Below are 24,821 nucleotides of genomic sequence, written 5' to 3'. Positions count from 1 at the left end.
CCCCCCAGTACAGGGGAATGCCAGGGCCAGGAAGCAGGATTGTGTGGGTTGGGGAACAGGGCAGGGGAAGGGTATAGGGGACTTTTGGGATAGCATTTCAAATGTAAATGAAGAAAATATCTAATTAGATAGATAGATAGATAGATAGATAGATAGATAGATAGATAGATAGATAGATGCATACATACATACATTCATACATACATAGAGAAATTCACCTGGAAAGTTTAAACCCTCCTCAGGCATTGGGTTTTGACCAGGAATACAGTATCAAGCATGCATTCCTATGACTGTTGATTGACTCTAGGGTAAGGCATTCATTTTCTTCAGACTTGACTCACTAAGGAGACCTTCACATTATCATGACTATCCTGATTAAACTCAGTGAGTCTAAACAAAGGAACAAACAAACAAACCACAGCAACAAAACCCACGCATAGGGACAGGCAGTGATGGTGCATGCCTTTAATCCCAGCACTTGGGAAGCAGAGGCAAATGGATTTCTGAGTTCGAGGCCAGCCTGGTCTACAGAGTGAGTTCCAGGATAACCAGGGCTACACAGAGAAACATGGTTTCAAAACACCCCCCCCCCAACAGAAAAAAGAAGAAAGAGAGAAAGAAAGAGAGAGAGAGAGAGAGAGAGAGAGAGAGAGAGAGAGAGAGAGAGAGAGAGGAGAGGAGAGAGGGGAAGGGGAGAGGGAGAGGAGGGAGGGAGGGAGGGAGAGAGGAGGGAGGAAGGAAGGGAGGGGAGAGAGAGAGAGAGAGAGAGAGAGAGAGAGAGAGAGAGAGAGAGAGAGAGAGAGAGAAAACTCATGCATATATATTGAACACAAACGGAAGGGAGCACTCGGGTCAAAAAGTAGGTATATGGGGGTAGGATGGAGATTAAGAGAATGAGGGGTTGCAGTAATCAGATGAACTTTATACAGGTATAAAGTTTTCAAGTAACGAAATCAACAAAAGTAATTTTCAGATGGTCCAGTGTGTGTGTAAATATATGGGTATTTAGATAAGAATATATAGTGTTTATTATAGCATTTCTTCCTTTGTTTTGTTATGTTTGTTTTGTTTTTCTAGACAGGGTTTCTCTGTGTAGCCCTGGCTGTCCTGGAACTTACTCTGTAGACTAGGCTGGTCGAACTCGGAAATTCACCTGCCTCTGCCTCCCAAGTGCTGGGATTAAAGGTTTGTGCCACCACTGCCCAGCTATATTATTTCTATAACTTTTTTTGTCTTGTTTTATTTGTAGGGTTGTGCATTTTATTGGGGATTCACTTCTTGGATGGCTTATTATATTAATCACCCAAGATATACACCACCATGTACGTACAATTTCTTTTTACTAAACCCATGCTAAAAAACAAGTTCAGCTCTTATTTACATAAGGGAATGCCTTATAATTAACAGAATTTACTGACAATGTCAAATTTGAATTTCATCTGTATCATAATCTTTAATTTTTCATTTGGTCTTAAAAGACTACATTTTACTGACATGTATATTTTCTCTAGAAATTCTAAGAAAATTACTAGTTAATTGTCAAAAAATAGACAGTGAAGTGATAAAAAATATAAAACAGGCTTACCCACTGCCACATTATATTTGCTAAGAAATGTAAAATCAGTTTTCCCAAGGAATGAAACCTTTGAGAGGTTATCTAATCCTAAGTCATCAGTCTTAAGAACATGTACATACAAGCAGTACTAAATGTACTCTGATCGACTTATATAGGTGACATATATATGTATATATATATACACATATATACATATACAATGTAGAAATATATACACATATACAATGTATAAATATATTATATACATTCTGTATGAAATTTTGTGTATGTATGTCATATATGTGTGTGTGTGTGTGTATTTATATTATGTATTATGTAGAAATACAAGTATAACCTCTACTTGAACAACATAGGATTGGAATACACCTGTTTACAAATGATATATATATAAAATATAAATGCCAATTCTCTTGTACACATTCTAATGATAATTATGAAGTTCTTATAACAGTGAGAATACAAAGTACACTGAAAATTTGTAAAATTAGCATAGGAAATATAAAAAGTGCAAAATAATAGAAATATGATTTTTTTCATTACCATGTTAAACAAGAAAAAGAACATATATACATGCTGTTATTTGTGGACCATATATATATATATATATGTGTGTGTGTGTGTGTGTGTGTGTGTGTGTGTGTGTGTGTGTGTATAGTTAAATGAGACCTTAGCAAGATACACTCTACTTTCCAAAAGCTTATACAAAAAATTTTAGGTTCCATTTGTTTTCTACATAGTATTAGCATACAAGAAGTCAAGTATATGAGTAAACAAAAAGAATTCGAACATTTTGAAATTCAAAAGTATAATATTAAATATTCAGATGTGTATGACAGTTCTTTTTCATTAGAGGAGGGTGGATCCTGTAAATACGCTTGTGTTATGTCTTTCTTTAGTTCAATGATCCTGATAGGTGCATTTGCTTGCATCTCACCTTCTTTTTCTTCTTTACAGCATTTGGAAACAGGCAAGTAATAGTGTCTGCTATCAACTTTCTGGTATGTATTATATAGTTAATTTTACTGATGTTCTAAATTTAGTGTTAATAAAAATACAAAATAAATCATACAGAGAACAATAAGTATGTAGAAAATATATTTAGCTATGTAAAAAAATATCTATTTCAGGGCTGGAAAGATGGCTCAGCAGTTAATAACACTGAATGCTGTTTCAGAGGATCTTGTTTCAAAACCCAGCCCACAGATGTCTATATCTCCAAGATTTGCCACCCTCACAGAGATGTAAATGCAGGCAAAACACTATTGCACAGAAAATAAGAATAAATAAATTTTAAAAAGAAAATACCTATTTTATAATGTATATAATTTGCACATTCACACAAAAAGTGGTATAGTATATAAATAACTTTATATGGTTTACATATTAGTCATTAAGTATTCTTAAATAAATTTAACTTTCACTTATAACAGATAACCAGAATTATTTGAAATATAGCAAAGTTAAAAGATAGTGTCCATGGTCCTTCTTGTCATCCATTCTTTTATGAATTTGCAAGCCTCTAAGAGCAAACATTTTCACAAATACAATAGACAGATATCCAAAAGTGTTCATTAAGTTATAAATGTATGGGGCTGGAGAGATGGCTCAGCAAGTAAGAGCATTGACTGCTCTTCCAAAGTTCCTGAGTTCAATTCTCAGCAACCACATGATGGCTCACAATCATCTGCACAGCTATATTGCACTCATATACATAAAAATAAGTAACTGAGTAAATCTTTTTTAAAGAAGTTTATAACTTTATTGATTCAGTATGCAGAAAGAGCCAGCACCCGCCTGACTTACTTAGTGGTACTGAGTATTGAACCAGGAACTGCATCTTTCTAAACTGTTCTCAACATAATTTTTCTTCCCCACTACTTCATATAAGCAAATATGCTTTTCCATTGAATTTGATAAAAATTGATCTGGGTAGATAAAATTCTTTCCCTTTTAATAAGTCACTCCAGGAGACAAACTATGTGTTTATATTAACTTCACAGTTGTTAATAAGTTCACCTACTGTGTGTTCACCTTTATTTTAAAAATCCGCCAGGCAGTGGTGGCATACGCCTTTAATCCCAGCACTTGAGAGGCAGAGGCAGGCAGATTTCTGAGTTCAAGGCCAGCCTGGTCTACATAGCGAGTTCCAGGACAGCCAGGGCTACACAGAGAAACCCTGTCTTAAATCCACCCCCGAAAAAATAAATAAAATAAATCAACAAACGTGCACATAGTAGGATACAATTATCTATTATTCAGTAAATATGATAGTTTATTTTTAGAATTTCAAAAAGGTGGTTAAAGTACACTAAACATTTAATTTTCATACTTATACATTGTTCCTACATGAATAGCCTCATAGCTTCATTTTATATAAAGGTTTTATAACTAATTTTCCACTATTAACTACTCAAAAATATTTGGGACGGGAAGTAATGGGTTCATAAACAAAAGCAACAACAACCTGTTTCAGCATGGACATAATTAGGGTTCTGTTTGGTGTTGGTGTTCACCTCTGGTTATTGCTCTGATTTTTACCCTTTGTCTAACTGCAGTCTCTGCTTTTTGCAACATGTTTATAATTCCATTTTTGTATTTGGTTGTTATTCACACTATTCCCTTAATGAACTATTGTTGATTTATTACATATCTCCAATTTTCTATAATCTATTTATTTTCTGTTAAATATTAAAAACAAGTGCAAAAATAAACATTTAAATATAAATACAGGTTTTCAAAACAATTGTATTAGAAGCATCTTATACTCAGTACATAATTAGACATAAGCAAAATTCTAAAAACTTGAAACACGCAACTGACTTGTTTTTCTCTTTATTTGTCAGCTGATTATTGACATTTTCATATACAATTCATCAATTTTATCTTGCATAAAATCCAGGTGAAATTGGTGAAATCCAGCCAGCTAATGTGAATTAACTCAATGCTCAAAAATGGTAAATATAATCCAGTTATAATGAAGTAGAGAAGTACATATAGATGATATTGGAGAATTTTGTACTTTTTCTTAAATTTGAAAACAATAAATATAAATCTACTCAACAGCAAATCAAATCTAGTAAATTAGAAGTCAATCTTCAAGGAACTTCTTCAAAATATAAATCATGTTGATTATTAAAGAAAATTGTTGTCTCAGAATACTCTTGTAATTTATTGTTTATATATGTTATTTATAAATATATATTATATAACATGTAATTGCCTATATAGATTTAATAATGAAGATATAAGTAAATATAATAGTAATAATAATTAATAATGATAATAAATATTTGCCAGACAGATTTAAATTTGCAAACATTTGTTACTCATTTTTAGGTAATGGATAATAATCCAGGACAAAACACTTATGACCTGAATAATTTTTCATATATAATCTAAATTCAGAATATGTGAATTTATTGCAAACAGATTGGATAATTCAAAGATAGTTTGTTTATTCATTCATAAAAATCAACAAACGTGTATGGGTAGTTTATTATGATATGAATGCTCTAAGTGTATTTTATTTGTAAAGAAATTAATTATCATCTCATTATAAGTCCATAACATTGTAAATTAACTCTAATTAAACTAACAGAACATAGTGCAGTCATTTATTATGTAGAATGATCAAAGGGTAAATAATGACAAGTATTCATTAAAGTATATTTTAATGACAATGTATACCCCAATTGCAGTTTTCTAGTAAGAATTAATGTTTGCAAAACTTTATATTTTTCTTCATTGTTTTATGTTCTATAGAGTATAAAAACCTTAAAATTTATTTAAAAGTTATTTTTGCTTTAGTTGGTATGTAGAATAGACAATTACCTGGTGAGACAATTTTTAACCATGTTGAATGGTATTACAGTGTTTCTTGATTCACTTGATTCCCTATCCCAGGAAAGGATAGCCCATTGCTTTACTATATGTTATAATTAACCCTCTTGCTCCACTTAACTTCTTTCTACTGAATTATTGTTACATAATACTTTAGGAAAAATTATCATAAGTTACACGAAATTGCCATAAAATATATTTAAAGGTGAGGAAAAAGAATTCTGATAAAATGTTTACTTAGATCTCACTAAATGAATGCTACAGTCTATGAAGTTTTTTAGAGCTTGCTTTTTCAAATTTTAAATATAATGTTGACCTCTTAAATATGTATAAGGATTGCACACTCAAAGGGAAATATAAAAATAAGATCCAGGAAACAATATAGATTTTAGAATTATTCTTCTTTTGAAGTTCATGTATTTTTCATCTGCTCTAAATTTAATACACTGTGTATTAATGTTTTCATGTATCTACTACAATTCTTGATTCTCTAAAATCAACCTGCTTCAAAAACTACAAAAAGGAAAGAATCAAAATTCTAAAACAGATTGCTTTGCATACAAAATATGTTTTAAAAATCTCATTTCAACTCCATTTACTTTCATTTTGTAAACGCAGTCATGGTTTGCAATCTTCTGAATAGGCAGTATTTCACTGTTCTCCTGCCTTAGAATATTTAGTTATTAACAAACCAGAAAGAAAACAGGACTTCCTGGAGGTTTGCTAAGTATTCAAATAGTTCTTTACTATAGTTTATGTCTTCTGTCTCTAGTATCAACATTAGTTTTCTATTCAGATGGGTTTCCTCTCCTTGTTATGATAAAATGCAAGTAGTCTTGGAAAAGGGAGCTGTTTGTATCTAGTGGTGTTTGCCTTTTAAAAGCATAGAAGTACCTCAAGCATAAAAAGCATGTGCGTGGTTAGGCAAGAGGATGCATAGAATCATACTCACAGCTTGTAATAAAGGCAGAGAGCTGGGCCTTGATGTAGTAAGCCAGAAAGTCCAGAGAAATTTTGTATGCACTAATGTAGCAAAAATAAAAAAAAATATCCTGTAGCTTCATCTTCAGCATGATTAGTATGAGAATCAATACATATGATTTCATACTTCCTTTTTTTTAAAAGAAAAGACCAAGTTTAAATTCAAGAGAAGGTTATTTGTTGTTTTAATCCCATCTCAAATCACCTGAAAAAACTTATATTAGTAATAACCATATAGCTATATGTACCTAATCAAGAAAACAGTGGTTAAAATTCAATTTAGCTTATCCATGTAAACAAAGCATTTTTAAATAATCTGAAGTTGGAAAACTATAAAGTAAAATTAATAAAGTTTATATTTGTTTAAATGAAAAGAAATAATTTTTAACAAACCATACAAATAGACATAGTAATGATTTAAACTAAAATCAGCAACTACTATGAGAATATCATTGTTTAAATATTTAAGCTACTTAATACCAAGGCAATGTATAAAGAATTCCTGAAGAAAAGAACTCTCATAAGTAAGTTTCATTCATGCCAGTGCCTGTTCTCTACTTTCTGGGGTCTCTAAACTCAATGCGTGGTGTTTAAAATTCACAAAATAATTTGTGATAATTCTATGAATTTGCAAACAATTAACATATTGTATAAACTATGATAACGGGGTGGATTCTAGAAGCAAAAGTGAAAAATCTTCCTTTGTTTGAAATCTGTTGACTGGAGTTTCTCCTCCTCCTCTTCCTCCTACCCCCCCTTTCCCTCCTCCTGGTGCTACTGCTCCTCCTCCTCCTCTTCTTCCTCCTCTTCCTCTTCTTCCTCCTCCTCCTCATTTTGTCCTCCTCCTTCTCCTCCTCTTCTTCCTCCTCCTTCTTATCCTTCTTCTTCTCCTCCTCTTCCTCCTCCTACGCCTCCTCCTTTAAAAAGGCATAATATTGAACAACAAAAACTAAGCACATCCACTCCCACAATTCTGTTTTATACAATAGTGATTATCAGCTTCTTATTCCATATTCATTCATATATTAACTGAAAAATTATAGGTTATTAAATAATTAATATCTTGAAATTATTCAGTTGAATAATGATCCTAATATTAACTTCCAATAATTAATTTTCCTATGAAGGATTTTATCAACTCACAAAATAATGATTAAATTTTCTTTAAAATTAATTCAAATGTAAACTCCATTAGAATTTCCACTTACTACTCATAATAGCTGCACTGACTTCATATAAAGAGTAAAATCTATTTTATTTTCCAAGACCATTTAAATTCCAATCACATAAAATGACCGTGATATTGTTCCTTACGACATTGCCACCACAATGACAAGATATAAGGAATGGTTTGTTTTTTGATGCTCTTCTTCTCACATTTGTTTTTACCCATTCTTCATTTTTAGCTATGTTATCTGCTACTTACCCAACCAAACTGTTCCTCATTTACCTGGTTCTGCTTCATTTGCTGTGCTTTCAAACACTGGAAACCAGGCTAATGACAATGAAGAATTATTATGCCACAACCTAGAGGCTGCTCTATATTGCAATTAACCCAGAAAGTGAACTGAAACCAACAGGGTATCTAAGTGTGATCATTGCATTAAAAGCTATGCTTTTGTATGTTAATGAACTTAGACTGTACATTAGTATTAAATCGATCTTTAGCTGTATATACAATAGGTTTATGTTAAGAAAACTACCCAGAGAACATGTTGAAAGCGTGATAGGAAAACATTGACAGACTAATAAGGACGTTGGAACCTGGTTATCAACATAGTGAAGAATATCTTTGGAATTTCTATCTCATTGTAAATAATTATTATTAGATATATGTTTTTGTAAACTTTCTTCTTGTTAATTGAAAATTTTAATATATTTTACAGTTTTGTGAAGCTGGAAATCATTTCATCAATACAGTTTTGGCTCATCCAAATCACACAGGTTAATTCTTTTATATTAATAAAGGTCTTTCAATTTATTTTATAATTAGTACGTTTTCACTGCAAACCTAGAAACATGTCAGATAAACTTCAAACTAATGCAATCCTTTCTGGTGAGAAAAGTTAGGAGGGAAAGTGAAGAAGATCATTAAAATAATAATTTTTATGATTTAAATTTTTTATATTGTAGACCATGAAAATGTTCTCATATCATCCTTCATTCCATGCTTTCAACTACTTCCGGGACCCAACATCACATCTCCCTCCCAAATTCTTGCCCTCCTTTAATAATTTTTATTGTATCTATTTCTTTCAAGATAATTTTCTTTCGATCGCATTTTAGAAAAGAGGATGCTAACATTCACTAAGGATGAATTGACCACTTTTGTAGTCTCAAGGACTCAAGAAATTGAGAATTTGGAAAATGCTTTGACTGTGTCTCAGTTTAGCCATCCCCGTTTCACAGAAGAGTGTGGTCTTAGGGCTTTATTTCACTTCATAGTTAATACTGTCCCTAGCTTTGGTATTTTTAGTCCTTCCATGGCAGGTTATCAGCACTCATTATATGTTCTCTATGACATTTTTTAGAAGACATTATAGACACTTGTTTGTCCTTGATAGGGCACCATGACAACCAAAGAAATCATCCCACGTGAGTCTGTCTTGGAAAAATCAATGAAAAAATTTTGGAGTAATAGGCAGGCATACAAGTGTGGGGTCTTAGAGGACCATGTGAGACTCAAGCAGATTAATCAATGGAAAACACACTCCCGCATGTATGAACTCAAAAAGCCTACCATTCTGGGTCTCACTGCAAAACTTGAAGTCTTCTCTCTAAAGAAATTGCTTATTCTTTCTATTATCTTAACCAGATGATTGGGGACTTTGAATACTTCTCAAGTCTTATTAGCAGCCTCGTCTATGTAACAAAGATGACATCAATTCAGAGGAAATAGCTATGCTACAGTTGCTATCAATAAAGCCTTAGAATCGTGCATATTTTACTTTTAATTTTCAGTTATCACCTGAAATTTTATCTATATTTAAAGTATGTTAAGTATATTTACCTACATTCCACTTAGTTCTAATCTTTATATTGAGCTTACCAAAGTTGCCCATCCATCATTATTACATACCAGCATATATCACTAGTGAACGTCTCTGAGTTCAGGTAAAGAACTTATCTCAAAAAATAAGATGGAGAATGTTAAAAGAATAAATCAGGCATCACACAGAAATACACAGGCACACCCAAACACAGAAAATTTGACATATTCCTTTAATAAAAACTATAATAATTGTAACTTGAGAAAGGAATAATGGAGAGTGTATCAATTTGGTAGCACGCAAACTTACATATTATTATAATCAACAGCAACTCTTTCCCTCTCCCTCTCTCTCTCTCTCTTTATATACATAAATATAAACATCATTACCAATATAAGTATGTATATTTTACAAGACATAGTGCTGCGGACTAGACCCAGTCTGTCCAGGGGAATCAGGATTTTGGTACTCAGGTGGGCAAGGAGTTGGCAAAACTGACAAAGACTGACACAGAGAGAGTGCTGTATCTGAATGTAATTTCTGAAAGTGAGCATCAGACGTATAGAAGAAAATAAAGAAGTTAGGTGACACATCAGCCAAGGTATATTGAAGTTATCTGACACAACAGCGAAATGCATACATAAAGACTGGCAGGAACCAGGCAGTAGTTACAACTGAGATAAAAGGTGGACTTTTCTAAAGTCAGCCATTATAAGAGCCAGGTGAAAGAGCTAATATGCCCAGGTGCCATACTAGTCTATTATATAACCCACCACCAGGGGTCCCTTAGTAAACGTCTAATTATGCTATTCCTCTGGGCCTAGTGAAAGACATGCTCCAGGGAAGTTTGTTCGTGCTAACCTTTTCACGAACAATACAATACTCTAGTTCTGCCTTAAACTACAACCTGATCTTTTTCTTAAACCATTGTAAACTCCTGTATATGGGAGAGACTTGGCTGTTATTCTAAGTGATTTTGTGGGGGACTTTCTTCTATTAAGTAATGCAGTCTGCCATACATAAGAGTAATACGAATTTTAAACTTAGTTTGCTAATATGGCCCTGAAATTTCTAACTCTATGTAGTAGATAGTAATGCCTGATTTATTTCACTATCTTTCAATACTGGAGGCAATTTGTCTGAATAGGTAAACATTCTTACTGAATTCCAAGCCCAGGGCCAGCTCAAGGACTGCCTAGGATATTGGTGAAATCCAGGAAGCAAAGTTCAACCTAATTTAGGTATTTGACAAAACATTCCTATAATAAAACAATACTGAAAGAAAGCACAAAGATCCATTCACTGACTAACACAAGGACAAGTTTTGAGCATTTGTGGTACAGGATGCCAAGGCTCCAGGAGACTGAGTTTCCATGAAACTTTTTGCCTCAGGACTGCATCCAAGCTTTTGAGCCTGCCACGCAGACTTGACTGGCGTGGTTGTGGCAACATAGTCATCATGTAATCTTCAAACAGGTTGTTAAGCACTTGATCAATGCTCCATGCTTATGAACTAAACATTCTTTTCCTAGAGGCTTGTCTCAAATTATCTCATGTGCATCTCTTACCTCTGAAATGCAATGATTTCTCACTGAATTAGCTTCCTCAATAAACTTTCTTTTGACTATATGGCCATCATACAAAGTGTTTACACAAGTTTTCTAAGAGAATCAGCAAAGTGCTCATTCTTGTCATAAAATGAGGCATAAAGAAATCTCCATGATATTTCATATATATAACTCCTGTTATTTCAACCACACTTATATTATTGAACACAGCATACTGACATTTTATGACTTTACACTTGTAACTAAATGAGATTATATGATTTGCTTTCTAATTAAATTTTGCTACAGAAATAATACAGTGATTTTGTAACTCACATTTTCTTTTCAAAGTGTCACATCTCAAAGTTCAACTTGAAGTCATTATAAATTTATTTTCTAAAATATTCCCTGAGAAAAGTTTACTAGGAGGAAATTAATGAAAATCAAGTGAGAGTGTGAGAAATCGAAGTTATAAGTAGTACTTCTGAAGCCTTAGCTGCAATAATTTCTGTGACATTTCTGAGTATTAACTATACTGATTCAGGATAATCCTCAAGATACTATCAGATTCATCTGATATAACTGACATCCTTATCAAGTTCCCTTTGGGTTTTCATATATTTAATAGAGAGTTTTGAGGTATTTATAATTTCAAGCACATACACTTTGACACTGGGAGAATGGAAAAAGCATGGAATTAGCATTGCATGGTTTATAGTTTAAGAAGAAAAGATTGTTGCAGCTGTTGCCTAGTACTGAATAATTACAATTACCATTTAATTCCTTAAATAGTGTATTATACGTATGCATCCCATCATTTTACATCAATGTAGATGTAGAAATATTAGAAAATGACAGCTATTCCCTCTGAGTTAAAAGATTATAACATTTGAAATGGATTTTTCTGATAAATTTATAAAATCAGTTGCTATGAATAGATGACATTGCATGTGTTACATGATTGTACTCAAATATTTAGTATTACATAATTGTATTTGAAACATAATTGATGTGTTTTTTCTTTCCTAAAGGTAGCAATGCCTGTTTCCCAAGTCCAAATTACAACCCCTTTACATGGTTGTTTTTCCTGGTTTCCTGTCCTAACTATACCTATGAGGTATGGTATTTACATATGAAAATAATGAACTGCATTGTAAACATAGTGAGCCCACAACTTTATGCTTTGAACATATTATGTTCAATCAATAGATAAAGGTTTTCTAAAGATATTGACAGATATAATAATATTTTACTTAAATATATGTATATTTAAGGAATTTGCAAGTCTTATATGACAGATTTGAGATATTTTCAAATTTTAAGGTTAGCAAATATTTTAAATAATATTCTTTTCTTTTATGAATGTGATATTTTGTGGTCTTTATGGCTTTCATGTATAAAAGTTACTATGTGTAATTGTTTTATATACATAACATTTCTAAAGTTTTGAGTTTTCAAATTTCTTATTTAAGATCAGAAGTGATGAAATATGTAGATGAGCCAGAGGTGTCTGTTAACTTTGGGGATTTATATTTAACAGATCGGATCTTGGATTAGTTTCACAGTTATGACCCAGACACTTCCAGGTAATCTTATTGTTTATTGATAATTAATCAACATGATTGAACCTGTATAAGAAATAGCCTTTGAAAACAAATTACTGTCACTGATGTTTAACTATTTTATGATGTATGCATTTTTATGTTGATAGTGATTTTTAGCATTAAAATACTGAATTTTTTATTATTTGTACCTATATAACTGAAATTTAATTCAAAGTTGGAAATACAATTGAAATGTATTTGTGGATTGTGTATATAATCAGAAGCTACCAATTGTCTGCATATCTTTTAAATTTGACCTGGTTAGTGTTGATTTTGCAATCATGAAAACTTCATATTTTAACACATATAAGAGGAATATTGTTCACCTGAGTGATAAACCTAAAGAAATATCAGTTATAATTTATCATTATTTTAGTACATATATAATGTATGTAAATAGTTATATGCATATAGAAATTTATTAAAACATGATTTCTTTCAGAAATTTTTGAGAAGGTATTATGTAAGTTGTTTTTATAGAATTTTTTTGTTTATTTATTCTTTGAATAGATTTTGTACCTCTAATATTTTAAGCCATAGATAAAAGGGCCTTAATAGGGAACCATGAAACATTTGGGAAATGTTTTCTATTAGAAATTATTTTTAGTGTTTAAAATAGAATTCCTTCTTTCTACAGGATTATAATATTGTGATTCTTTTGTTTTGTTTTTTTTTTTTTTAGTTGGTATTTTCACAATCTTAATGACCATCCAGATGTCTCTGTGGGCACGAAAGAAGCATAAAATATATCGGAAGAAGTTCAACTCATATGTTCATAGGAAATCAGCCATAATTCCACTCATATTATAAGTAAATATAGCTATTCTAATCTGAGCAAGAAGTGCAGAATATAAATTCACTCAAAAAGGCTTAGGAAGTGATTACCTATTATAATGCAACAATTTTATTCTAAATATTCCTCTCCAAACTCTCCTGTCTATACCCACAACTCTTTGCCTATTCTTTCCCTCACCCTTCTCTCAGCATTGTGATCTGCTGACTTGTGGGTTTTGCCTCATCTCTGTGAGCTCACATTATCAGCCCGATGAGTTTGAAGACACCGTTTCCTTGGAGTTCTCTATCATTTCTGGGCTCTTACAATCTTTCCATCTCCTCATTAGCATAGATGTCTAAGTCTTAAGGAAGGGGGTTTATTTAAGTTACAGCTTATATCTATATTAAAATGCTGTCTCTAAAATGTAAGCCAAGTTACAAAATTCCTGATTTTGTTTGTGTGTTGACATTTGCCAGGAATGGATCAAAAATTTAAGATGTTTCAGCCCAAATTATAATTATTGGTCTCAGTTCAGGTCAAAATTCAGCTATTGGTGTATTTCAATTATACCAAGTTTGCTCCTGAAATAAAAATTTTCCTTGAATTAATAATAATGATTCTTCTATTTATATTGTTTACAACATAAAAGTATAAAATAATCCTCTGGTTTTCTCAATATATTCAAAGAGAATATAGCTTAATGTTGCTGTATAGGTTCAATTAAAGTTACTCTTGTACCTTAGATGACTTGTACCATCTGTGTATAACAATAATAATTAAAAATTCAGTTTCTAAAGGCTGTTTAAAAGTTAATTTATGCCCTGATTCATATAGAACTTTATAATTACTGTTGGTTTCAAGGAGCCTCAGTATAGAAAGTCCCAAAGACAGTATTTCTTGCTAACAGGCCCACTTTATTTTTGAAATACTTTTCAGTGATGATGCATGAAAACTGCAAAATGATACTTGGAATTATTTACAAAATCAATGTACAAGTAACTTAGAATGACTTTTGCCAGAAAAAAAAAAGAATTTCTATTCTTGAATTTAACAAGAAACAAAGACCTGTAATATGGTGCCAAAATAAAGTAAAATTTGTATAATATATTAAAAGGAATCAAGATAATAACAAAATTGATTTCTTTCCTTGGGGTCATTACATCACTCTACCAGTTTGGAAAGGTGTGTGGTTTCTCAGAAGAATGCTGATATTTCAATTTTGCTCTATAATTAATTCTCTACTTGTTATAACATCTCCACATAGTACAATTTTCACAGTAATTGACTAAACATGTAAACATTTATATAGTCAAGACTTAGGGAACCCCATAGGCATCTATATAGTAGAAGAGAGGGTCACTGTGAGAAAGCTTATAATTCTATACATGAGCCCATATACAATGAAGAGCTATCCACTTGAGTATACTCACAGTGCCAACACTCAAGAGTCTTGGCTACTTAAGATAGCTTATATGCCTATAATATTTGTGATAATAGGAAGAGACATTTTCTAAAAATAAATTCATACATATATACAAATACACATAACTGGTTCACAGTCTAACTCAACTGCTTTCTTAAAATATGTTTGGTTTTTTTCATGCTGTACTGTAATATGATTTTACGCTGCCATATTTACAAACATTAGTAATTTTTATTGTATGAATATTTTCAAGAATGAGTTATATAAATGAATTCACTGTAAACTCAGTCACCAACATGCATTGGCATTGCAGTGAGGAAAGAAGTCAAAGCACTTTCAATTTAAACCATAGTCAAGCCTACATTTTATTCTCTACTTCTGTGTCTCCTACCTGTTGATTGAGTCTAACTCATGTGTGTCTGTTGTATGCTTATGAATCTGAGTCTGCCTGAAGACTGTTTTGTCTTGAGGATTCATCATCTGTTCCTGTGTCTTTGCCTTGAGTGAAAGGTTTTTGTAGTATATTTATTGAACAGATCAGAAAGCTTCACATCGGGGAAGAAATGAAGGATACTCTAGATAAAAACTCAACAAGTAAGTTTCAAATTTGTTAGTCCCACAAAAAGGAACTCAGGAATGATAACGGAATAATAGAACATCCATTTTGTAATAAAATAATAAATAAAATATCTTTCTTAGTTTTTCTATATATTTGTTTCATATGTTTTATGTTGATCTCCAACATCTTGTAAAGAAAAACATTAACAATCCTTTTGTATCTCAGACCTTCAAAGGATAAAGTTTTATGCTGCTTATATTTTAATTCAATAACTGTATACTACTACCATAGATTTCAACCATTATAATTTTATTATACTTTAAAACCCTAAGGAATTAGCTCAGTAAAATCATAAACAAAATAAAAATAAAGTTCAACTAAATTTTAGACATTTTAATTTGTTACTACTTATGGCTATATCCATTTATGTGCATATTAAATGAATGTGTCTTGGGAAAAAAAAGAATCTAAACAACTCTATGAAAAGTAGGTTAAAAACAGGACAAAGAGATATAAATGTATGTTACACAAGGATATCAACAGCTCTTTGAAAATAAATTAATAGTCTACTTGTTCCCATCTAACACATACAGAAGTAGACTAGTTTGCCTTGCTATTTTTTGGGGGGTGGTGTATTTTTTGGGGGGTGGTGTATTTTTTGTTTGTTTGTTTGAGAAGCTCCTTATTACATAACTGAGACTCCATTCTTTCTATGTATACCAGGCTGTTCTCAAACTCATAGGGGTTGCACCTTAAAATATACTTTTCCTTTGTTTCTGACGGCTATCTTCTGCAAAAAGAGATATGGGAATTTAATCTCGTAACCAAATTATCACTAATTTTGACAGATAAATTTTCTGAATTACTCATATATTCATTTAAAATATAGCATGAATCAATATTTGAAAACTCAGGTACAAATACAAAATTCTACACATATTAATTAGAATGTAATAGCATTTTGATATATTTAATAGTCCCCTTTAAATAGCACAATTTATTATACTTAGGTCTTAATCTGTAATTTAGTATACTTGGAATTAAAGATTTTTAAAATTTGTTTTAATGTATGAATACATATGTGTGTGTGTGTGTGTGTGTGTGTGTGTTTACACATGAGAGAACATGTCGTTGGTTTCTTCTATGTGGTCTTCAGGGCTTATCCCATGATCTCATATTTTGTGATAAGCTCTTTTAACCACATCATTGGCACAAATATGGATTATAATTAAGGTAACAATGTTCACAAATGAAAATCAAAGGAAACTACTTTGCATATCAGAAATTATTTATACTACATACAAGAAAATAGAACATTTATACTAATTTTACATTAAGATTTCTTATTGATGTGTATTTGTCATGAATAATCATGCGAGCATTTCTTTTAAATTTTCATGAGAAAAATATATTGCTGATATGAATTTTTTCATTGTAAAATTCCCTAAAAAAGGATTCATAAATACTGTCAATATGATTGCTGATATTCAAATAAAATAATACTTTATTTTGTTATTACTGTGGAATTTTATTTTGGCTTTTACATAAGTGAAGATTTTTTGTGGGGAGGATGTATCTAAACATGTGAGTAAAACAACGAAGACAATTTGACCACATATTGAGTCCATGATATTCATAACTGTCATCATGGAGGTGAGCTGTGACACAGTTGAGGTGCTCATCTTAGATCATCTAAGAAGGAGAATGTGGGAGGTTGGGGACAAGTCATGTCCTTCCTGATCTCAAATTCCTACCATTTTCTGCAGCTCCAGTATGTCTATTAACCTATCAATAATCCATCAATTTTTAGGTCAGAAGCCTCATGGTACAGCCACTTTCCAAAAGGCCATCAGATAACAAGCTAGTACTTAAAAATAATGCACAGGTCAATTTAAATTCAAACACAAGATAATCTTGAGGAAAGAAAAGTTTTTCTATACCTGAAACCTGTACTATTCTCAGTCTGTTTTCTAGAACATTATAAATCATCTTAACTAGTTTTGAGTTTGATTTTAAAATATGCAGTAGTAATGGTGAATTCAGTATAAAACACCAAAACTTGGTTTGATTCGAAAAATGTCTAATGCCTACACATATAGTGTATTCCAATTTGTGCACACATAATATCTATTGATGGGACTGTACTGGTGAAAGAATTTTTAAAGTTGTTTTCAGCTTGTAAACCTATTTGTTTACTATATGGAACATACCCTTTCAGATAACTTGCTGAAAATGGACAGCATCTTGGTTCAATTGGGCTACTCTCCATTTCTTCATTTATTATTTATTTATTTACTTTACATCCTGAATGTATCCCCACTCCCTCCTCTCCTCCCACTACCACCCTCCCACCCACATTCTCCCATTCCTCCATCTCCTTCTCCAGTTGGGCTCTTCTTCAAAGCCGATGTTTAGGTCTGGCCACGGTGACACATTCCTTCAATCTGAGCACATATGTTCTTCTACAGAAGTCCATGATCAGATAGCATTCCAAATGTAATTTTTATTTGCCTAGTATATTAGATATTCTAACCAAGGCATTTCTTAAATAATCCTTAGTAAATTTTACGTGTAATGAAAGCAGTGATCATAGAACAATGATATGACCTCCACCTACAGACACTAAATATAGAAGAGCTCAGGGTTTCATATCTTCTTCATTTTATTTTCTTGTTACTGGGAATGTGGGATCTAGAAATGATAAAATGACAACAGCTTCAATTATATAACTGTGTAATACATTATTATTATTATTATTAACATTTAAAACATCTCATTAAACAATTGGGATGACTTCCTAGAGACAGGATTACAGATGCATACTGTTAAATATTAAACCTTGATGGTACCTCTTCCTTCTTCCCTCAATCTTTATTTATTTATTTATTTATTTATTTATTTATTTTTAAAGATTAACACAGCAATTTTATTTTGCTTCTAAATTTTTTGATAAACAGCTTTGTGATATTGCCACAAATAAAATTGAAATATGTCCAATAAAAGTACATACTCTTTTTTTTTCCATTTTTTATTAGGTATTTAGCTCATTACATTTCCAATGCTATACCAAAAGTCCCCCATACCCACCCACCCCCACTCCCCTACCCACCCACTCCCCCTTTTTGGCCCTGGCGTACCCCTGTACTGGGGCATATAAAGTTTGCGTGTCCAATGGGCCTCTCTTTCCAGTGATGGCTGACTAGGCCATCTTTTGATACATATGCAGCTAGAGTCAAGAGCTCCGGGGTACTGGTTAGTTCATAATGTTGTTCCACCTATAGGGTTGTAGATCCCTTTAGCTCCTTGGCTACTTTCTCTAGCTTGTCCATTGGGAGCCCTGTGATCCATCCATTAGCTGACTGTGAGCATCCACTTCTGTGTTTGCTAGGCCCCAGCATAGTCTCACAAGAGACAGCTACATCTGGGTCCTTTCGATAAAATCTTGCTAGTGTATGCAATGGTGTCAGTGTTTGGATGCTGATTATGGGGTGGATCCCTGGATATGGCAGTCTCTACATGGACCATCCTTTCATCTCAGCTCCAAACTTTGTCTCTGTAACTCCTTCCATGGGTGTTTTGTTCCCAATTCGAAGGAGGGGCAGAGTGTCCACACTTCAGTCTTCATTCTTCTTGAGTTTCATGTGTTTAGGAAATTGTATCTTATATCTTGGGTATCCTAGGTTTGGGGCTAATAACCACTTATCAGTGAGTACATATTGTGTGAGTTCCTTTGTGAATGTGTTACCTCACTCAGGATGATGCCCTCCAGGTCCATCCATTTGGCTAGGAATTTCATAAATTCATTCTTTTTAATAGCTGAGTAGTACTCCATTGTGTAGATGTACCACATTTTCTGTATCCATTCCTCTGTTGAGGGGCATCTGGGTTCTTTCCAGCTTCTGGCTATTATAAATAAGGCTGCTATGAACATAGTGGAGCATGTGACCTTCTTACCAGTTGGGGCATCTTCTGGATATATGCCCAGGAGAGGTATTGCTGGATCCTCCGGTAGTACTATGTCCAATTTTCTGAGGAACCGCCAGACTGATTTCCAGAGTGGTTGTACAAGCCTGCAATCCCACCAACAATGGAGGAGTGTTGCTCTTTCTCCACATCCTCGCAAGCATCTGCTGTCACCTGAATTTTTGATCTTAGCCATTCTGACTGTGTTAGGTGGAATCTCAGGGTTGTTTTGATTTGCATTTCCCTGATGATTAAGGATGTTGAACATTTTTTCAGGTGCTTCTCTGCCATTCGGTATTCCTCAGGTGAGAATTCTTTGTTCAGTTCTGAGCCCCATTTTTTAATGGGGTTATTTGATTTTCTGAAGTCCACCTTCTTGAGTTCTTTATATATGTTGGATAATAGTCCCCTATCTGATTTAGGATAGGTAAAGATCCTTTCCCAATCTGTTGGTGGTCTTTTTGTCTTATTGACGGTGTCTTTTGCCTTGCAGAAACTTTGGAGTTTCATTAGGTCCCATTTGTCAATTCTCGATCTTACAGCACAAGTCATTACTATTCTGTTCAGGAATTTTTCCCCTGTGCCCATATCTTCAAGGCTTTTCCCCATTTTCTCCTCTATAAGTTTCAGTGTCTGGTTTTATGTGAAGTTCCTTGATCCACTTAGATTTGACCTTAGTGCAAGGAGAGAAGTATGGATCGATTCACATTCTTCTACATGATAACAACCAGTTGTGCCAGCACCAATTGTTGAAAATGCTGTCTTTCTTCCACTGGATGGTTTTAGCTCCCTTGTCGAAGATCAAGTGACCATAGGTGTGTGGGTTCATTTCTGGGTCTTCAATTCTATTCCATTGGTCTACTTGTCTGTCTCTATACCAGTACCATGCAGTTTTTATCACAATTGCTCTGTAGTAAAGCTTTAGGTCAGGCATGGTGATTCCACCAGCGGTTCTTTTATCTTTGAGAAGACTTTTTGCTATCCTAGGTTTTTTGTTATTCCAGATGAATTTGCAAATTGCTCCTTCTAATTCATTGAAGAATTGAGTTGGAATTTTGATGGGGATTGCATTGAATCTGTAGATTGCTTTTGGCAAGATGGCCATTTTTACAAAGTTGATCCTGCCAATCCATGAGCATGGGAGATCTTTCCATCTTCTGAGATCTTCTTTAATTTCTTTCTTCAGAGATTTGAAGTTTTTATCATACAGATCTTTCACCTCCTTAGTTAGAGTCAGGCCAAGATATTTTATATTGTTTGTGACTATTGAGAAGGGTGTTGTTTCCCTAATTTCTTACTCAGCCTGTTTATTCTTTGTATAGAGAAAGGCCATTGACTTGTTTGAGTTTATTTTATATCCAGCTACTTCACCGAAGCTGTTTATCAGGTTTAGGAGTTCTCTGGTAGAATTTTTAGGGTCACTTATATGTACTATCATATCATCTGCAAAAAGTGATATTTTGACTTCCTCTTTTCCAATTTGTATCCCCTTGATCTCCTTTTGTTGTCGAATTGCTCTGGCTAATATTTCAAGTACTATGTTGAAAAGGTAGGGAGAAAGTGGGCAGCCTTGTCTAGTCCCTGATTTTAGTGGGATTGCTTCCAGCTTCTCTCCATTTACTTTGATGTTGGCTACTGGTTTGCTGTAGATTGCTTTTATCATGTTTAGGTATGGGCCTTGAATTCCTGATCTTTCCAAAACTTTTATCATGAATGGGTGTTGGATCTTGTCAAATGCTTTTTCTGCATCTAACGAGAGGATCATGTGGTTTTGTCTTTGAGTTTGTTTATATAATTGATTACATTGATGGATTTTCGTATATTAAACCATCCCTGCATCCCTGGAATAAAACCTACTTAGTCAGGATGGATGATTGCTTTAATGTGTTCTTGGATTCTGTTCGTGAGAATTTTATTGAGGATTTTTGCATCGATATTCATAAGAGAAATTGGTCTGAAGTTCTCTATCTTTGTTGGGTCTTTCTGTGGTTTAGGTATCAGAGTAATAGTGGCTTCATAAAATGAGTTGGGTAGAGTACCTTCTACTTCTATTTTGTGAAATTGTTTGAGCAGAACTGGAATTAGATCTTCTTTGAAGGTCTGATAGAACTCTGCACTAAACCCGTCTGGTCCTGGGCTTTTTTGGCTGGGAGACTATTAATAACTGCTTCTATTTCTTTAGGTGATATGGGACTGTTTAGATGGTCAACTTGATCCTGATTCAACTTTGGTACCTGGTATCTGTCCAGAAATTTGTCCATTTCGTCCAAGTTTTCCAGTTTTGTTGAGTATAACCTTTTGTAGAAGGATCTGATGGTGTTTTGGATTTCTTCAGGATCTGTTGTTATGTCTCCCTTTTCATTTCTGATTTTGTTAATTAGGATTTTGTCCCTGTGCCTTTAGGGAGTCTAGCTAAGGGTTTATCTATCTTGTTGATTTTCTCAAAGAACCAACTCCTTTTTTGGTTAATTCTTTGAATAGTTCTTCTTGTTTCCACTTGGTTGATTTCACCCCTGAGTTTATTTATTTCCTGCCGACTACTCCTCTTGGGTGAATTTGCTTCCTTTTTTTCTAGGGCTTTTAGATGTGTTGTCAAGCTGCTAGTATGTGCTCTCTCCCGTTTCTTCTTGGAGGCACTCAGAGCTATGAGTTTCCCTCTTAGAAATGCTTTCATTGTGTCCCATAGGTTTGGGTACGTTGTGGCTTCATTTTCATTAAACTCTAAAAAGTCTTTAATTTCTTTCTTTATTCCTTCCTTGACCAAGGTATCATTGAGAAGAGTGTTGTTCAGTTTCCACATGAATGTTGGCTTTCCATTATTTATGTTGATATTGAAGATCAGTCTTAGGCCACAGTGGTCTGATAGGATACATGGGACAATTTCAATATTTTTGTATCTGTTGAGGCCTGTTTTATGACCAATTATATAGTCAATTTTGGAGAAGGTTCCGTGAGGTGCTGAGAAGAAGGTATATCCTTTTGTTTTAGGATAAAATGTTCTGTAGATATCTGTCAGGTCTATTTGTTTCATAACTTCTGTTAGTTTCACTGTGTCCCTGTTTAGTTTCCGTTTCCACGATCTGTCCATTGATGAAAGTGGTGTGTTGAAGTCTCCCACTATTATTGTGTGAGGTGCAATGTGTGCTTTGAGCTTTACTAAAGTGTCTTTAATGAATGTGGCTGCCCCTGCATTTGGAGCGTAGATATTCAGAATTGAGAGTTCCTCCTGGAGGATTTTACCTTTGATGAGTGTGAAGTGTCCCTCCTTGTCTTTTTGATAACTTTGGGTTGGAAGTCGATTTTATCCGATATTAGAATGGCTACTCCAGCTTGTTTCTTCAGACCATTTGCTTGGAAAATTGTTTTCCAGGCTTTCACTCTGAGGTAGTGTCTGTCTTTTTCCCTGAGATGGGTTTTCTGTAAGCAGCAGAATGTTGGGTCCTGTTTGTGTAGCCAGTCTGTTAGTCTATGTCTTTTTATTGGGGAATTGAGTCCATTGATATTAAGAGATATTAAGGAAAAGTAATTGTTGCTTCCTTTTATTTTTGTTGTTAGAGTTGGCATTCTGTTCTTGTGGCTGTCTTCTTTTTGGTTTGTTGAGGGATTACTTTCTTGCTTGTTCTAGGGCGTGATTTCCGTCCTTGTTTTGCTTCTTTTCTGTTATTATCCTTTGAAGGGCTGGATTCGTGGAAAGATATTGTGTGAATTTGGTTTTGTTGTGGAATACTTTGGTTTCTCCATCTATGGTAATTGAGAGTTTGGCCAGGTATAGTAGACTGGGCTGGCATTTGTGTTCTCTTAGTGTCTGTATAACATCTGTCCAGGCTCTTCTGGCTTTCATAGTCTCTAGTCTGGTGTAATTCTGATAGGCCTTCCTTTATATGTTACTTGACCTTTCTACCTTACTGCTTTTAATATTCTATCTTTATTTAGTGCATTTGTTGTTCTGATTATTATGTGTTGGGAGGAATTTCTTTTCTGGTCCAGTCTATTTGGAGTTCTGTAGGCTTCTTGTATGATCATGGGCATCTCTTTTTTATGTTTGGGAAGTTTTCTTCTATTATTTTGTTGAAGATATTAGCTGGCCCTTTAAGTTGAAAATCTTCATTCTCATCAATTCCTATTATCTGTAGGTTTGGTCTTCTCATTGTGTCCTGGATTTCCTGGATGCTTTGAGTTAGGATCCTTTTGCATTTTGTATTTTCTTTGACTGTTGTGTCGATGTTCTCTATGGAATCTTCTGCACCTGAGATTCTCTCTTCCATTTCTTGTATTCTGTTGCTGATGCTCGCATCTATGGTTCCAGATCTCTTTCCTAGGGTTTCTATCTCCAGCGTTGCCTCGCTTTGGGTTTTCTTTATTGTGTCTACTTCCCTTTTTAGTTCTAGTATGGTTTTGTTCATTTCCATTACCTGTTTGGATGTGTTTTCCTGTTTTTCTTTAAGGACTTCTACCTGTTTGGTTGTGTTTTCCTGCTTTTCTTTAAGGGCCTGTAACTCTTTAGCAGTGCTCTCCTGTAATTCTTTAAGTGACTTATGAAAGTCTTTCTTGATGTCCTCTATCATCATCATGAGAAATGTTTTTAAATCTGGGTCTAGATTTTCGGTTGTGTTCGGGTGCCCAGGACTAGGTGGGTTGGGAATGCTGCGTTCTGATGATGGTGAGTGGTCTTGATTTCTGTTAGTAGGATTCTTATGTTTGCCTTTCGCCATCTGGTAATCTCTGAAGCTAGCTGTTATAGTTGTCTCTGTTAAAAGCTTGTTCTTCAGGTGACTCTGTTAGCCTCTATAAGCAGACCTGGGAGGGTAGCACTCTCCTTAGTTTCAGTGGGCAGAGTATTCTCTGCAGGCAAGCTCTCTTCTTGCAGGGAAGGTACCCAGATATCTGGTGTTCGAACCGGACTCCTGGCAAAAGTTGTGTTCCAATCACCAGAGGTCTTAGGATCCCGGGGGGAGTCCTGTGTGGGCCCTTGCGGTGTCGGGCAATTCCCCTGGCAAGGTAGCCCGGGACTCGAGTGGAGCGGAAGGGGCTTGTGCCCCAGGTCAGGCCCGGGTAGTCTGCTTCCCTATGTACTGCAGTCTCAGGTTCTGTGCGATTGGATTGGGGCAGGCACTCTGTTCCACTCACCAGAGGTCTTAGGATCCCGTGGGGAGTCCTGTGTGGGCCCTTGGGGGTGTTGGGTGATTCCCCTGGCAAGGTAGCCCGGGGCTCGAGTCTCAAGTGGAGCGGAAGGGGCTTGTGCCCCAGGTCCTCAATCTTTATTTAATATCTCCTAACGTTAACCTATTGTTTCTTATGCTGACCAAAATAACTTGTGCTTGGTTATGGAGCCTGGTGGGCTTTGAAGAAACTCTAACCTATTGGTCTCTAGATCCAGTCTACTAGCTTAAAGGTCAGACAGCTCTGCTTTGTGTAGATATAATGCAAATGCACCTTTTTGTTTGCCCAGATAAAAACTGGGATTTGATCCTGACTCCCTGCTACATCTCTGATTAATCAGTCTTAGAATTGTGTTCAGTAAACTATCGATACATGACTGAGATTGAGTCTATGTGGTTTGTGC

The 24,821-nt window shown here is 34.2% G+C and overlaps 1 protein-coding gene across 1 annotated transcript in view; it reads left to right on the top strand.

Annotated features, from left to right (window-relative positions):
- Nucleotides 1-14,440, top strand: part of Tecrl (trans-2,3-enoyl-CoA reductase-like) — a 77,074-nt gene extending 62,634 nt beyond the window's left edge. The window contains exons 7-12 of the mRNA NM_153801.3: nucleotides 1,250-1,322; nucleotides 2,531-2,574; nucleotides 8,284-8,341; nucleotides 11,966-12,051; nucleotides 12,475-12,520; nucleotides 13,221-14,440. Coding sequence (NP_722496.2) covers nucleotides 1,250-1,322; nucleotides 2,531-2,574; nucleotides 8,284-8,341; nucleotides 11,966-12,051; nucleotides 12,475-12,520; nucleotides 13,221-13,348 — 435 coding nt within the window. The 3' untranslated portion in view covers nucleotides 13,349-14,440. The remainder of the gene's footprint in view (nucleotides 1-1,249; nucleotides 1,323-2,530; nucleotides 2,575-8,283; nucleotides 8,342-11,965; nucleotides 12,052-12,474; nucleotides 12,521-13,220) is intronic.
- Nucleotides 14,441-24,821: the final 10,381 nt, after the last annotated feature.

Source organism: Mus musculus, chromosome 5 (genome assembly GCF_000001635.26).
Source record: "Mus musculus strain C57BL/6J chromosome 5, GRCm38.p6 C57BL/6J".
NCBI classification, from domain to species: Eukaryota; Metazoa; Chordata; class Mammalia; order Rodentia; family Muridae; genus Mus; species Mus musculus.
Note: the sequence above shows the minus strand (reverse complement) of the source record. Positions and strands in the feature narration are given on the sequence as shown.